General features: G+C 35.6%; 1 protein-coding gene across 4 annotated transcripts in view; it reads left to right on the forward strand.

The window, feature by feature from the left end:
- The window catches only part of R3HCC1L (R3H domain and coiled-coil containing 1 like), a 98,707-nt gene that overhangs the window by 49,652 nt on the left and 32,175 nt on the right, over positions 1-16,880 (forward strand). For all 4 annotated transcript variants that reach the window (XM_019797220.2, XM_034663103.1, XM_034663105.1 and 1 more), the window contains exon 2: positions 13,815-15,625. In XM_019797220.2, the coding sequence (XP_019652779.2) occupies positions 13,829-15,625 (1,797 nt within the window). In that variant the 5' untranslated portion in view covers positions 13,815-13,828. The remainder of the gene's footprint in view (positions 1-13,814; positions 15,626-16,880) is intronic.

Below are 16,880 nucleotides of genomic sequence, written 5' to 3' on the forward strand. Positions count from 1 at the left end.
CGCTCCCGGAGCTCCCTTCTCAGCCTGCTGTCTCAAGCGTGCGGGTCCGCGGTCTGTCCACTCCCCCTTGCAGGTGGCTACCGCTTCCCGGCGCCCTGACACGGCGGCTCCCTCCCCCTTCTGTTTAGCTTCCGATATCTGTGCGCGGTTTCACGGCTCCCCGCTTCGTACCTCGATACTCAGCGCTGGAGATGTTCATTTGTAGAGATCCAGATGTATCTTCCTGCGTCTCAGGCTGATTCCGTGGATATTCCTGCCTGGTCTGGTACCTATCCAGCTCAACTCAGGGGACCGGCTGAAAAAGGTGTCCCCTACTCCTCCGCCATCTTAACCTCCCCTTTCCTTCTACTCTTGTCCTTTATAGTCAGTTCCTCACATTTCTGCCAGAATGATCTTTAGCAAAGATGAGTCAGATCATGTCGTTCTCTCACTGAAACCTTCTAGTGATTTTTCACCATGTTCAAAATAAATTCCAAAGTTCTTTCCTTGGCCTGTGGGCCCCTACTTGTTTTGGCCCTTAGCTATCTTAGAGGGCCCCTTCTTATTCTGTTGTTCCTATTCCTGTTTTCCTGTTAACACCTTGAATGGTTCAAGCTTGTCTTGCCTCAGTGCTTTTGCACTTGCTCTTCTTTTTTCCTAGAATTCTCTTTTCCCTAGATAATTTGTGTGATTCACTGACTCAGTTCAGGTATCAGCTCAGGTATTAACTCCTCAGAGTGCTCTTCCCTGCTTTACTATATGGTTTGCCTTCTAAAATAGCCACATACCCCATCACTCTGTATCTGTGTCCCTGTCATTTTACTCTGTCACATTTATCACTATCAGACATTATATGTTTAAATGTTTGTTGATTTTTTGTCTCCACTATTACAGCGTAAGCTCCATGAGGCCAGAGACTTTGTTTTGTTTATTGTTGTGTTCCCAGTATCTAAGATGGGACTTGGCACATAATAGGTTTTCAGTACATGTTTGTGGAATGAATAAATGTATGGGGCCCCAAATCTCAACTGGAGGTTATGGAAACATCATCTATGGAGAAGTCTCACTTGCCATGATTGGACAGGTATTCATATAGTGTCAAATGTAGTGCTGTGGCATTGTAGATGCAAAGATAAAAAGACATTAACCCTACACTGGAGGAACTTGCTGTTCAGAAGAGAGCCAGATTTGCAAACACCTAACTGTAAAGCAATATGATAATTGCTTTAATGAAGGTATATGTAAAGGTATATAGTGGGCACTTATTGGTAGTACCAGAGCATATCAGGGAGAGTCAGTGACGAAGTTACAGAGGAGGTAACCTTTAAGGTGAGAGTTGCAGGACAGGTTGGAGACCATTAGGCAAGCATCCAACAGAGAAGGTAGTAAGAAACCACAGAGGTGTGAGGAGGCAGCTGGGCATGTTTCTAGTCATAGCAGGATTTGGAATTGATGGAATGTAAAGTCTGAAAATAGGAGTGGCTGGAGATGAAACTAGGCAGAAAGGTAGTTTTAGGGGTGACAGTGGAGTTAGATCACATAGGGCCAAATATGCTATGTAAGATAGTCTAAAGTTGGTATGTGGTAAGGAACCGCTGAAGAATTTTGCGCAAGGAAATGGCCAAATCTAATTTGTATTTTAGAAAATTACTGGAAGCAGTGTAGAAGTAGAATGAACAGGGGTTGGTAATTGATTGAAATGTCAGGGATAATGACTTCCAGGTTGCTGGTGTGAACAGCTGGGTTGACAGTGATTCCATTCATCCAGCTATGAAATTGGGGAGGGAGAGCAGTGAATCTTTCTGAGGGGATGGCCAGAATTTAAAAGTATGTCATTATTTTAGTGCTCGGAATCTGTTGGTTTACTTGTATCTCTTAATATGTTTTGTATATTACATTTAATTATAAACATTAAATTTACTTTTAAGATATTTTTATTCCTTACAAATGGACATATACGATGTTGAACTGAAAGATTTTGACATCTCTTAGTTTTGCCAGTTTGTGAGTCGACCAGTGAGAATAAGAATGCTCTTGATAGAATAATAGCACAAAGGAAGCTTTATTAATACATAAGGAAATGATTCTGAATCTAGGGCCCTCAATAGTTTTAAACATATATGAAAAAAAATGCACCTAAATTTGAGTTGAGGATAACTTTTACCATATAGTTAATGCTGTTTTATCAGTCTTATTTTCTGATTTGTGAAATATAATTCCTTCTTTTGATGCTTAATTTTTTTGATCATTGTGAACTTATGGAACATTAGTGTTTCGTCTGTGCAGAGATAAGCTTATCTACATGTTTATGTTTTAGTTGATTTCTTGGTTTGGTGTTTTCCCTTGTTGTTGAAAGTGGAAAATTCTGAAACTGGTAAGACACAAGAGGAAAAGCAGACTGTTACTGTGGTATTAAGGATATGGCAAGATCTTAGACCAGTGCTATCTCATTAGATACATAACACAGCCCACAAACGTGAGCCAAATCTGTAATTTTAAATTCTCTAGTAGTCACATTTATAAATAAAAAATAAACAGATGAAGTTAATTTTAATGTGTTTTATTTGACTCATATTCAAAATAGTATCACTTCAAGTATATAAATTTAAAAATATTAGTGAGACATTTTCCTTTTATTTTTATTTTATTTTGTGTGTGTGTGTGTATACCAGGCCTTTGAAATCCAGGGGTTATTTTACATCTCAGTTTAGACTGGCCACTTTTCAAATGCGCAATAGGTACATGTGGCAGTGGTTATGTATTGGACAGTGTTGTTCTAGATCATTCTTAGGCCAAAAAGTAGAAGTTGCTCAGCATTCTGCAACATTTGAGGGTATCTTTCCAACATCAAGTAATTTATATGCTACTTGTTTTATTATTCTGCCAAGTATATTAAAGAGGTTGCTCTTTTTTCCATTTATCATTTTCCTACTTGGAGTACGTTTGTCCAGTAAAGATCTGTTTAGCAATTTTCATTGCCTTTGCTTTCTCCTACAGCAATTCATGGTAATGGACTCTTATACAAAAACAATAGCATATCTTTAAGTTTTAGGGATTTTGTTTTTATTTGCAAAAAAATACCACAATTATTGTAACAAATTAAAACACTATTAAGGTATATGTATAAAAAATAATTAATCCTTAATTCTTTTTCATCTCATTTTCTACTCTCCAAGGGGTAACCACTGTTAACGGTTTAGATGATAGCCTTTCTCCCCTTAGAAATATACATTTATGAGAAATTCTAAGTGAGAAAATTGCTACTTTGAAAATACCTCTTTAAATGTTTCTTAGTAATGAAAAAAAAGATTTGTTAGAGACAGTTTTCTGAAATAAAAACATTTATTTTACCACATATTTAATAAAATTTAGCTTTTAATTATGGATGTGCTAATTCTCCATTAACAAAGAATGATATATTTTCTTGGTATAATTTTTCCACTAAAATTGTGTGATAGTCTAATAGCATCCTTCACTGTATTTGATTTTCTTAGTATTTATCATAGAGACTAGACCTAGTGCATCAGTTTTAGGAAAACTATTGAAGCTTTAGCAGTTTCTCAAGGGATTTTTCTTAATCCCTTGACATTTCCTTTCTCGTTTCCTATTCTGTCATCATCCTTGTTGCATTTTCCCTTCTTCAGTTGTTACTGGTTTGATTCAGCCAGATCTTCATTCCCCCAGGGTTTTGCTGTGAGATGAACACTTCCTTCAATATTATTTTATAGACTTCATGAAATCCTACATTTTTTCAAGATCTGTATTTTCACTTTTCAACTGAGTTGCATTGTGTTTACTTTGAATTATTGGATGTTTACAACATAGACTTTTAGTGAGAGAGTGGTAGGCAAAACCAGGTTACATAGTTGCAGTAGATGTTAGTGTTAAGTAGAAATGGATTTTATAAGTGATCAAGGCACATTTTGAATATTATTATAGTATAAGGGCTTTTGATTCTCTCTGCAACTGTAACTTAAGGAACTCAACTACCTATTTAAAATAGCTGACTTTTATTGAGACTTTACCATGACTGGCAAATTTTTATACATGTATCATTTTATTTAATCTGTTCAGTGTACCTATGAAGTAAGCCTGTTATTATCTTCATTTTATGCTTTGAGTAAACTGAGGCTTAGAGTGGTAACTTTTGCTCCAATAAAGTTAAGTAATTTGTCTAAAGTAATGGCTAATCAAGTGTGGGGCTGGGATTCTAACCCAGGAAACACAGCCTGTATTGACTGCTCACTATGTATGTGTGCGTGTGTGCCAAAAAAAAAAAAAAGAAAAAAGATGGGGTTATAATTTCCTTTTTAAACTTAGTATTATGTTTTGGATATAGATCCATTTGGATCTAGATGGGGCATAATTTTAGGAATTACTCCTGTTTAGATTGTTTACAGTTTTCATTTATTTTTTATTTTGCTATTATTGCTGTTCTTGATAACTAAGAATCTTAGATTGTAATAGCCATATGGTAAATAGGAGTGGAGCCATTGGGCTTGGGAGAGATGAGTTAGAAACTGAGTTCACTCCCTAAAGCCTTAATTCTCAAAGAGTTGTACCCCACTCAGAGCACACTAGAAAAAAAAATTAGGGCTACAGAAAGAAAATAAGAAGTTTGTCTGTTTTCACCTGGTTCTGAGTGAAGGGGACAGGTTTCCTGAGATTTTGTAGCTACTGTTTTATCCTCATGTGGTTTGTGTTTCATAGTTATACATTAATGGTCCAGGAAACCTCAAACTTAAAAATTGACATTAATGTAGAACCATTCTGTAGAGGAACACTTGTAGTCTCACTGTATGAAATTCCCATAGGTAAAGCCTCTCTGATGTTGAACTCACTACCCAAAATTGCCAGAAAAAGAAGATGAAATACTGTGCCTTAAGCAAAAGTCAGTGATAGAAAACACAGCAGAATTAAATCCTCAAGAATTTCGAAAGTAGAACTGTTAAAACAATAAGTATTTGATATTATAATAAAAATTAATAAAATAAAAAAGCACATGCCACAATTATAAATATAATAAACATTAAAAAATGGAGATATTTGAAAATCATTAAAGATAAAAGAAGAAAACAAATATCAGAGCAACAATACAGCTATTAAAAAAACATAAGACCAGGGAGATCAGGGGGAAGGGAAGGTAGGAGGTAAATACGACTTCTGTGACAGAACCTTAGTCATTAAAATTTAAAAACTGATTGGATAGGATAAAATGCAGAACAGGCAAATTTGGAGCGGAAACTAGTGATGGGGAGGGTGCATCTGAAGGTATCAACTTGAATGAATAGAACTGGTAAAAGAGCTAAAATACTCAAATTCAAAAAGCATAGTGTTCTAGTAGAAAAATAATACTAAACACACATTTAAACACATAGTAGACACTTGAACACCAAATATCTAAGAGAATATTTAAAGAATATCTTGAGAGTAAACAGAGATTACCTACAAACCAGTGACAGACTGACAACACATTTCTTAACAGTAACAGTGAAAGTCAAAATCCATTAAAGGCTGGGAGCAGTGTAAAGATATTTTTAGACAAAAACTAACAGTACATATGGAAGGCATTGTAAAATAAAAGCATTGTACCATTGTTTAGGAGACAAATAATAGTTAACTTTAGATATTTAGATAAGCACTCATGTTAAAACACTAACAGACTAGAAATAAGATTATAGAGCCTTTTGAGCAGTAGGAAAAAAAAAAACTTGATCAACCTTAAAGAAAGCAGGAAAATAAGAAAATTATAATAAGTAGGATAAATGGAAAGGAAGCACAAAATAAAAAGGTAGAAATACTTCCAGATGTATCCATAGTCGCAATAAATGTAAATGGACTAAATTTTAAGTTAAAAGGCTAACATTGACAGAATGGGTAAAGAATACACTGTTTAGTTGTATAGTTTTTGCAAAAGACAAACCTAAAACATGGTAACACAGGTTGAAAGTAAAAAGACAAGATACCTAATGATACCAATGAAAGTTGCATAGTTATATTCCTTTTAGACAAAAAACACTTTAGTACCCCCCCATTCAACAACAGAAGGGATTGCTGCATAATGGTAAAAGTAACAATTTACCAGGAAAGTAAAATAATCCTAACTATAAGTATCTGATAACATCAAAAAATTACATAAAAATATAAAAATTAATATACAAAATCAGAGAAACCAATAAATCCACGAACAGGTATTTTACATCTACATCTCAGTGATTAATTAAGCCAACAGATAATAAGTAAGGATATGATTTGAACATGGTTAATAAACATGATTTAATGAACACACATGCAATACACATGATTGATTAAGCAAACAGATAATAAGGATATCATTTGAATAATACTTTAATACACTTGATTAATGATTACACATACATACAGCACCCCAAAAGTTAGTCAGTATTTTTAGGCACAGATGAGACATTTACCAAAATTGACCATTTACTAGACCATAAAACAAAATCAACAAATTTTGAAGAATTGATCTCATTTTGACCACAATGTAATTAAGTTGGAAATCAGTTTAAAAATAAAATATATATATTGGCAGATACTTCTAAATAAGGAGACGGAAAAAGCATAGAAATAGGTATTTTCATTATCATTTCTTTCCGAGAATCAGAAAGCTTGTGAGATCTTAAAAGGTTTAGACACAGTGCCCAACCCAGTAGCAGTAAACTTGTGTTAGTGCCCAGACTGTGGTTTAAAAGTACTATTTCGGGGCGCCTGGGTGGCACAGCGGTTAAGCGTCTGCCTTCGGCTCAGGGCGTGATCCTGGCGTTATAGGATCGAGCCCCACATCAGGCTCCTCTGCTATGAGCCTGCTTCTTCCTCTCCCACTCCCCCTGCTTGTGTTCCCTCTCTCACTGGCTGTCTCTATCTCTGTCAAATAAATAAATAAAATCTTTAAAAAAAAATAAATAAATAAATAAAAAGTACTATTTTTCATTAAAATGAACCAGGGCTTCTTGAAAAATGTGGCTGATTCAAGCTCTGGGTAGGCCATAGTAGGACATCTTGTCACAAAAAAAGGAAAAGAAGAAACCGTCAGAGGCAACTTGGGGTTATGTCAAGAGGGTCCTCTGATGGGGCTGCCATTGGCCAAAGATAGTTTGAGCTTCAAGAAGAATAATTATTGCAGTGGATTGAAACACATTAAGTTAAAATCAACAAAATTTTGGTTGCCTTTAGAAGATGCATGGAACCAGTTCATTCAGAAACTGGTAAATAAATAATCAAATATTCTGTCTTACCCATATAAACTGTACCTCAGAGTCACAAAATAATTGGTGAAAGTTCATTATAAAAGAATTCCAGGTAATAAATGGAAAAAGAACAACAATTAGAATGTCATCATTTTGTAAACCCTGATGAAATAGTATGTCTTGGTAGTATTCATCAGAGACTACTAAAATCATTGGGTGACAGTTTGATACAAAGCTTTATGGTGAATGGTTCCGGCTGATGGTATGTGAACCCACTGATCAATGTTAACATTACAAAAGACAATCAGATATTATAGCTTTCCGATGTGATGCAATAGGAAGTTCATAGCACCATTTTAAGACATATTCTTGCTATAAAAAAATTAAACCCAAATCCTATCAAGCCTCTAGATCAACCGCTACTTTATAGGAAATACAGAGGCTATATATAAGCATTTATTGAACAATACTGCAAGAATGCAATCAGCAAACTCCAGAATATGGGAAATTCTATAGGACAAATAACCCAGTTTCTTTAACAAATGAATGGCAAGATAGGAAAACAAAAACAGATTGACAGGCACCTATAAATTAAAAGACAGTATGTAGATCTTTTTGGATCCTGGTTTTAAGAAACCAAGTGTTCAAAAAAAAAAAAGGGAGACAGTTGGCAAAATTTGGGCGCTGGAAATGGGATGATATAAGGAATTATTCCCCCCTCCCCTTTTTAAGGTGTATATTGGTATTATGGTTTTGTTAAAAAAAAAGTCTTTATCTTTTAAAGATAGATACTGGGATACTTAAGGATGAAATGAAATGATATTTGGGAATGTGTGCACAGATAAAATGAAGAAACACTGGCCATGATTTGAAGCTGAGTGATGGGTATTTGAGAGTCGTCATAAATGTTTTATATATGTTTGAAAATTTTTGTAATACAAAAGTAGTAACAGCAACAACAAAAACTTTAGAATATAGCTAATTAAGTCACTAACTCAGGAAGTTAATCAAAGAAGAATAGAGTTATCCCAAAGAAAACTGAAGGAAGAAAATAATAAAGATGAGAGCAGAAATAAATGATATGGAAATGATACGGCGAAGATCCTTTTTCTGTTTATTAACATACATGAATTGATTGTGCCTTGCCTCCTTCCCAAAGGAATTTGAGATGACTTTAAAAAGGGACAGAAAAAATAAATATTACCAGACATCTGGGATGGATTAGTCATTGTGTTTGTACACCCAACTTAATTCTGTATCTTCTGGAAAAGAGCAGAAAGGGACATGTTTGCTATACCTGATAAAGGGATTGTATTAACTTTGTCTGAGAGACATGCCCTTTTCCCTTCTTTTTCATACATGCGAGATGGGGTAAGATGATAGTTACTTGCAAAAGTTAGAAAATGTTTTTCAGGTAGACATTTCCTGTATCCACCAACTGTGAAAACAGATTTTAACATTGAATTTTAACTTAGGAAATCTTAGCTTTTGTGGTGAGTGAAGATACGTGGTTTACTTCTGCTTTCAGGAAAAGATGCCAAGGATTAACTAGTAAATGTGAAGGGACTTTCAGAGTTGGAAGATCATTTTGTAACCATCATAATAAAGATTGGATCAGATTGGAATCATTAGTGGATGCTAAATCTAGGGGGAAATTTTGGTGAAGAACAGGATATTTGCATGCTCTTGGAGTGTTTCCCCACAGACTGCTTTTAGTTGCAAGGGAGAAAATACACAGTAATTATTCAGTAGAGAAATTGGACAATACCTTGACCAGGTAATCAGTATAACAGTCACCATTGAAGGACAGATGGGAATCATGTGCCTCTAGATGTGATGCCCTGAGAAAGACATATGACCCTCTATGTACTATTCTGAGAATACATAACCTAATGTGGTGGAGAATGTATAACCTCAATCTAGTCATGAGAAACGTCAGACAAACCTTAAATGAGGGATGCTCTTATTTAAAGAAGGGTGGGAGGGGGAGTAGTCTTCCAAAATGTCAGTGTCATCAAATACAGTGAAAGGCTGTGGAAACATTCTAGAAGGTAGGAGGCTAAAGAGGTGTGGTAACTAAATGCATTACCTGATTCTAAACTGGATCCAGTATTGAAGAAGGAAATAAATGCCATAAAAGGACATTACTGGGTCAGCCAACATAATTGGAATACCTGTGTTTGATTTGATAAAAGTATCCATGTTAAATTTGCCGACATTATTAACTGTATGATATACCTGTTTATAGAAAATATACTCTGAAGTGTTAGGGGATAAAGGGCCATGATGTCTGTACTTTGCCCTGAAAAGGTTTAGGAAAAAATTTCCCGTGTGTGTAGAGAGTGGGAATATGCACGATTGCAAACAATAAGCAAATGGGTTAAAATTACCAGTAGATAAGTACAGGTAAAAGATGTACAGGTGCTCTTTGTAGTGTTTCTACTTTTGTAACTTATCTGTGTATTTGAAATTATTTCCAAGTAAAAAGGCAAGATACATGCTGTTGTTTTGATGCATTTAATGAGCTAACAAAGTGATAGTGCTTAATTTGTTCTTGAAGAATGAATAGTTAACATGCCCATTAAGCAGTTTCTCTCGAATATCAGATGTCTCAAGTGAGTCATTGGTAAGTATTGGATCAGATCAGTTCATGGTTGAATTATCCAATGAATGCCTTAAGTGCCAGTATTCTCTGTTGTTGATTGAAGAGGGATCCGTATGTTTTGTATGCCAAACATGGACAAACAGCATTAAAATTCTGTTACAAAAATGTGAAAGCCTGATTTGTTTTGTGCTGGTTCATTTACTCATGAAGATGGGGCGGAGAGGTACTTAGAGGAAGGTACTAATTATTTTCTCTCAAGGAATATTTGAAACCATAGAAGCAATTGGATAGGTTCTCACATAGGATCCTAGTGTTCAGAAGTATAGTATAGAAAAAGGTGGTTTGACCTAAAATATTTGAAAGGTGTATGTTAGCAATTAACTGCCCACCATCATAAAAGAAAATGGATTTTTATCTCTTTTAGATAATATAATTTTGAACAGAATTGCATGCTGATGGCCATTTTCAGGATAAGTTGGCTGCAAAATACACTAACTGATTCTCCCCTCCAGTTAAAAAGCAAACAGGACCAATAAAAGCATGTGGAATATTATAAAAAAGTTAAAACTATGTTAAAGAGAGAAATAAAACATCAAGTGCTATTAGTAAATACCTGGGTGGGAAATTTTTAATCAAAGGTACATTTTAAAAATTGTTAATGACAGATACCCCATCTCCCCTTGTTAAGGGCCTTTTGTGCCTACAGTTGCAAAAGAAGTTCACAAAAACATAATAAGCCTTTTAACTGAATTGGCATTATCTTGAAAGTCCACAAGATGGGGATGCTCCTCTTTTTTTGTAGGTCTGTGAGTTGTTATGAAAGAATTGTTCCAGACAGTGGTGTATTGGAGCATCTCCTACTGTCCTGAGAGCTGATTATTAAAATTCTAGGAATTATGCAAACTGATTGTTAAACACAGCCATCATTAAAAATTAAATTACATAGCTTATTATTAAATAAATGGCATTTATAAAAAGGTAATAGATACTTAAAATTCATCACTTCCTAATTATTTGACTATATTTTACTGTGATTTATGAATATTATATCTTTAGGTCAAAATACTGTGTTATGGTGTGCTACTGTGTATCTTTTCCCAGTCAGTTTTCAGTGATGTTACAGTGATAGCTTGAAATTAGCTATGGTGGGAATATTTACATCATAGAGTTAGGCAAATGCCATGAATCAGGGCTTGATTTATTGTTCATTGTTTGTCTAGATGTAAGGTGATAGAGAAAATGCTAATAATGCAAACTTAAAAGTGTCATGTCTTTAGCTATTACATTGTACATAGCTCAAAAATTTGGAATATGTTTGCAATTCAAAAATGATTATCCACTTCAGCAATGATGTTACATTGTTGACATCATTGATGTAAGTGAAAATATCAACCAGTACTCTGAATTACATGGAAAGCTGGTTATTAAACATTTACCAGCACATTGCTGGTCATGGCATAATTTAGTTCTGTGTATTGGTAAGAAGTGGATGGTATAAATTTATTATTCTGTTTCTCAGCTTTAGGAAATCATATCATAACATGTGGGCATTAACTAAGAAAAAAGAAAGGTTGAGCTTTAAAAGTCATTAGGTGTAGCACAAATAATTTTAAACTTGAAGCCTTTGATTATATGTCTATTGTAGAACAGAAATAGAATCATAGAATTTCAAGTTCAAAGAATACTTAAATCCAGACCAATCTACAGATAGAAATTCTCTCTCTAGTGTATCCGTCTTCTAGACTATAGAGACAGAGCTCATTACCTGATAATAGTGTTGGAGAGCTCTTAAGAGTTCTGTATGTTGAGCTAAACTATGTTTTCCTTTAATTTCTACCAGTTGGTTCTGGTACTGACTTTTGAGAAACATAGAAGCATAGAAACATAGAAGAAAACATTTATCTCTTCTGTAGAGCAACCAGTCCTTCAGGTATAAAGGTAGTTTGGATGTTTCCATTTAGACCTCTTTGGGCAAGAAGTATACCTTTATTTAGTTCCTTTAACCATATTTTGTGCGGTATATTTTCTGAGTTCTGTAATCTAAGACTGTTACTTTTCTAAATATCCACATATCTACCTTTTGGGTTTATTGACTTTGTAGATGAAGTAAAAGCCTTTAAATCTTTTCTTGTGCAAATTATACACAAGTGAAGTGTTGGGTTGTTTAATTTTTTTAAAAATCAAAGTAGATTTTTGTATTTATTCATATTGCTTTCAGCACAGCATTCCAGGTTGTAGAAATGATATTAAATTGTACTTTTATCGTTTTTGGTATTTATTAATCACATTGTTTTTTTGTCATTTGCAGACAAGCACTCAGTGTTTATTGTTTATATTCAAATTATTGTTTAAGATGTTGAATTTCAAAGGGCTCTGGGGACACAGATCACCTATAAATAATCCTCAGTTCACTTTTACCTATTATTTTTTGCTGTGGGTGCTACTAGTTCTATTAAGTAGCCCACATTTTCCATCTTAAATGCAGAAATTCATCATGATGTATATTGTCAGATGCTTTGCTAACTGAGACCAAGACACATGATGTCTGTGGGATCCTCTCCAATGAAATATACTTCAGTACTTCTGTTTTTGAAAAGTAGGCATTTTTGAAAAACCCTGGCATGTCTAAATGTTAAAGTCATATTCACCCACAATTGGAAAGATAGAAGATCTGTCATGAATTGTGGGTTAGATAATAATGAACACATAAAAAGAGAAAAGGAACGAGAGGATTCCTGGGAACACTTGATGATCAGGGCCATGGTATATACCTGGGCTGAAAAGAAAACAGCCTGTTCCATGAGAGCCCAGCTTCTTCACTGAGAAAGTATTCTGGATCAGGTGAGAATTTAGGGATCTGGAAATAGTTACTCTCTTATTATCTATTTCCTTTGAAATGTGTGTGGTGAAATCTTAACAATGAGTGCTTCTGAGTGTATAAGGGTGTTTCTTTGCTATGTAGTGTACCTCCTTATTTTCTTTGCTGTGGATACACTAATATATCATAGTACTATTTTGAAGATTAAAAGAACTCAATATGAAGTTGACTAGCACATTTTCTTGTATTTTTCTGATAGTAGATGAAGGATTATTTAACCATTTGTTAAATTTTTCCCTTTTGTTAATTGCCATTGACTAACCACGGTGAAGGTTGTCAAGCAGTTACTAAAGTGAGTTGGCTCATCACATTTCTTGGTCTCCACTCTACTTCATCCTGCTTTATTGCTGTTTTTTATTGCTGCTGGAAGAAAAATTTATAGTAGGTCATTTGATTAAATAGTAAACATCTTCTAGAAGGCAGTCCTGGATTAGTTGTCTCATTTTCTAGCCTACATTCAAGTTGTTTTTAAAAATCTTACTTATGCGTAAACATTATGTTGAACAAATATGTTTTTAGGGGTCCTCCTTGCATATACTTCCAGCGTAAATTTTGGGCTCTAGGAATAGGGAGATAATAGTGTTTTATGAGTACTTAATAGCTGGTAGTCACTTTTTTTTTTTAAAGATTTTATTTATTTATTTGACAGAGATAGAGACAGCCAGCGAGAGAGGGAACACAAGCAGGGGGAGTGGGAGAGGAAGAAGCAGGCTCCCAGCAGAGGAGCCTGATGTGGGGCTCGATCCCATAACGCCGGGATCACGCCCTGAGCCGAAGGCAGACGCTTAACCGCTATGCCACCCAGGCACCCCTTGTAGTCACTTTTCTTAATAATCTTTTAATTTAGCCAAGATAAGGATACTTGTTAAAAAGGTAGAGAGGACTTGGGACAGAAAGATAAAGGGTTTTGGGACTCTGAAGAAAGAAAATATATGGATAAAATTCATGGGCTCATGAGTTATTTTGGAATTTCCTTAGTTGCTTACCTGATTACATTAATTATTTTATGGCAGGTTTTACTTTCTTTTAACTTGAGGGTTTCTGTAGGATGGATTAGTAGGCCCTCTACCTAGTCTTTAAAAATCTTTTGGTTCAATACATTGTAATTAGTTTTTGGTAATTGAATTATTCTCTCTTCTTGCAGATTGAGGTGGTACCATGCAGCAAGCAGCAGAGAGATGCAGAGTTCGAGCCAGAAGACCTGACATGGCACTTTATGTACCTAAAGCTCGAAGGGGTGTAGTGCTGCTCAAGTCAGGTGATGAGGAAAAAAGCTGCGGTCCACCTAGCTCCGTGGTGAAAGAAGAACAAAAAGATTGTTTCTTCCGAAAGGAGATCTTTAGAGACAAATCTGAGACTCAAAGACTAAGCATCAATCCTGATAAAAAGGAGCACAACCGTAGAGAAGGAAAGAAATTTTCAGCAAAATTAAGAAAAGACTTGTGCCTTCAAGAAAAAAAGAAAGATAAGGTTTGTGTTAAGAGGGGAACCACAGAATCCAAAGAAACATTATCCCAAGGACATCAGCAAAGCATCTCAAATCCTGGGATACCTAGTGTACCTTTACAAAGATATTTTAAGCCAAAGGAGGTGGAGTGTTTGGAGATTGAAACTACAGATGTGACAGGACCTGGGAAGTTGCTTCTGTCTCAGTCTTCAGAAATGAGTGAGGCCCAGGTTCTAAACAAGCCACTCCAAAATGTGGAATTCTGTGATGTCAGTAGGCATGAATTAAGGGGCAAAACGTTTGAAGGCAGAGGTTTAGAAAGCGGAATTGAGACCGATGCCAAGGCTGTGGAGATACTATCCCAGTTTCCTGGAGTTTTTAATTCTGTGTTGAAACCTGAGAATATGACTGTACCTGTAAAACTGAATTCTAATTCTGGAATTGTACAACAAAGCATGCAAACATCGTGTGTAATGTTGACTCCCAGCAGTGGAGGCATCACTGGTATTTCTGTTCCTGGAAGTCTGGGTGGTGTCACTGACCAAACCTGTGTAGACTTTGAAGCTGAGAATGTTGGTGATGTAGCCAACAGTACAGATTTCATCTTGGGTCAGAGAGCTGTAGATTCCATTCCTGAGACTGTGGATCCCATCTCTCATAAAATGACTGTAGTCAGAGAATTAGAGAGCATAAATGGCATTTTTGATCTGACAGTGATTAGAGAGTGTGAGAATGACAGCACTGCTGATGACTTATGTATAAAGTATGAACCTTCTGATACAGTTCTCCTTGCTCATGAAACAGATACAGATAGTGAGTCGAAGAGTGTAGGTGACATTACCAATAAGGCATGTAAGGTGGACATTACAGATGTCCCGTCTGATCAGATAACTACGGGCAGCCCTTGTGTAGTCGCAGTTAGAACAGCTGATGAGGCCTGTAGCAACACAGGTAGTTTCTCAAAATATTTAGAAATGAGTCCAGATACAGCCCCTCTTCATGTAGCTAGAAATGGGAGTGACATGGACAATTCCAGCAACCCGACTGCTTGCTCAGATATTTATGCTGAGAGTATTTCATCTAGTTTCACAGAGTCAACAGGAAAGTTGATAGAGAGCTTGTCAGATTGTGCTTCCTCCTTACCTATAAAGAAGATTGCTGGTAGTAATTGTAACACTTTTTTGGACTCTGAACTCAGTATGTTAAACGGGACAAAAGTACTTTCAGACAGTGCCTTGGGCAATGATCTAGATTGTACTGGTGATATAACAGAGGCATTGCATGAACTAAAAACTGCTGAAGAGTTCAAAACAAAAGAGGAAGATGCCTCAGAGAATATAGAATTTGGTGTATCCTTTCCTGATATAGAATCTGTATCTATGGAAACATCCATGGAACCGAAAGCAACGGAAACGTCTCGTGTGGAGGGAAGTGCTGCTACTGAAGAGAGCTGGGAGTCTTTGTTTAATGATGATGGTGACTGCCTGGATCCACGTCTTCTGCAAGAGGTCTGTTTAGTAGAAGTTGCTCAATGTTTATGTAATTTATAGATTCATGGAGCCTGGTATTTTGGGGATAATTTTGATAGACGTTTGTGCACACTCGTACATTCACTCATATTACATCCAGTGTAAGGGTTCCTGCAGTAAACACATAGGATTGTAGATTGAGAAAAGAATGCCTGGTAGATCTTTACAAAGTAAAACATACCAAATTGAGCTGCTTTTATAATAGCCAAGTCCTGAGAGATCTTATTGAATAGATTATGGACAAATTTAATGGATTCTGGCTATCTGTTGAGGAAATACAGAGGGAAACTTCTTCAAAAGGATTTTCTTCATTGATAAGATATATTTTACACAGGCCTATTTGAGGGAGGAGAATAACTTACTATTATTCATATTTGTTGTGTTTTTCCAGGACATGTTGGAATGTTGTTAGACACTGTGGAGGGAAGGAAGTAGAGAACGGAAGGGTAAAATAAGGGAAGGTGTGATTGTTTCTTATGTAGTTTATGCTGAGTTAAAGAATGTTGAGTACATGTAGAAAATATGAGTGAATAATGACATGCTGGTTAGAGTTCATAAACACAAAATGTTGGGTTTGAAGGCATTTTGGAAATTATTTAATCTTTTTCTTAATTTAGACATTCACTCTCTATCCAATATTTAAATTCCTTACCACAAATAACAATTGTTGGTTTTAAATAGTAGAAACACTTTCCCTTCATTCCTTATGGTGGGTTCACATAACCTTTGTCTGGAAGGGGAAAAAATAATTTCCTGTGAAGTCCCCAATTTTATAAATGAGGAATTGAAGCTTAGTGGTCATACCTTTAGGAAAGGCAGAATCAAGATTTCAGTCTAGTTTTCTCAATCCAGTGTTTATGTTCTATCAGACCAGTTCTTTACCTATAAAATACTTTTGTTTGAATGATTCCAGAGAGCCTTTTAAATATGAAGTGATTAGTGCTTTTGTTACTGAGAATTAAACCAGAAGTACAGAAAAATGATCACGTGGATGTGAAGAAACACATGAAACTGGAGAGGGGCAGGCCGTTGGACAGAACTGACTTTCCATTACCAAGCAGTTCCTCGTCATTCTTAGGTGTCTGCACGTGCACCTGTACCACAGCACTTCTTATGATCAAGTCGGAAACACTATGTCCTAAACCTTCCTTAGAAAGAAATATAGAACCAAAGGTATCTATGAATGGGCATCCATGAACCCCTTGAAATTGCATGCATAATTTTATATGTATGT

Source organism: Ailuropoda melanoleuca, chromosome 6 (assembly GCF_002007445.2).
Source record: "Ailuropoda melanoleuca isolate Jingjing chromosome 6, ASM200744v2, whole genome shotgun sequence".
Taxonomy (NCBI): domain Eukaryota; kingdom Metazoa; phylum Chordata; class Mammalia; order Carnivora; family Ursidae; genus Ailuropoda; species Ailuropoda melanoleuca.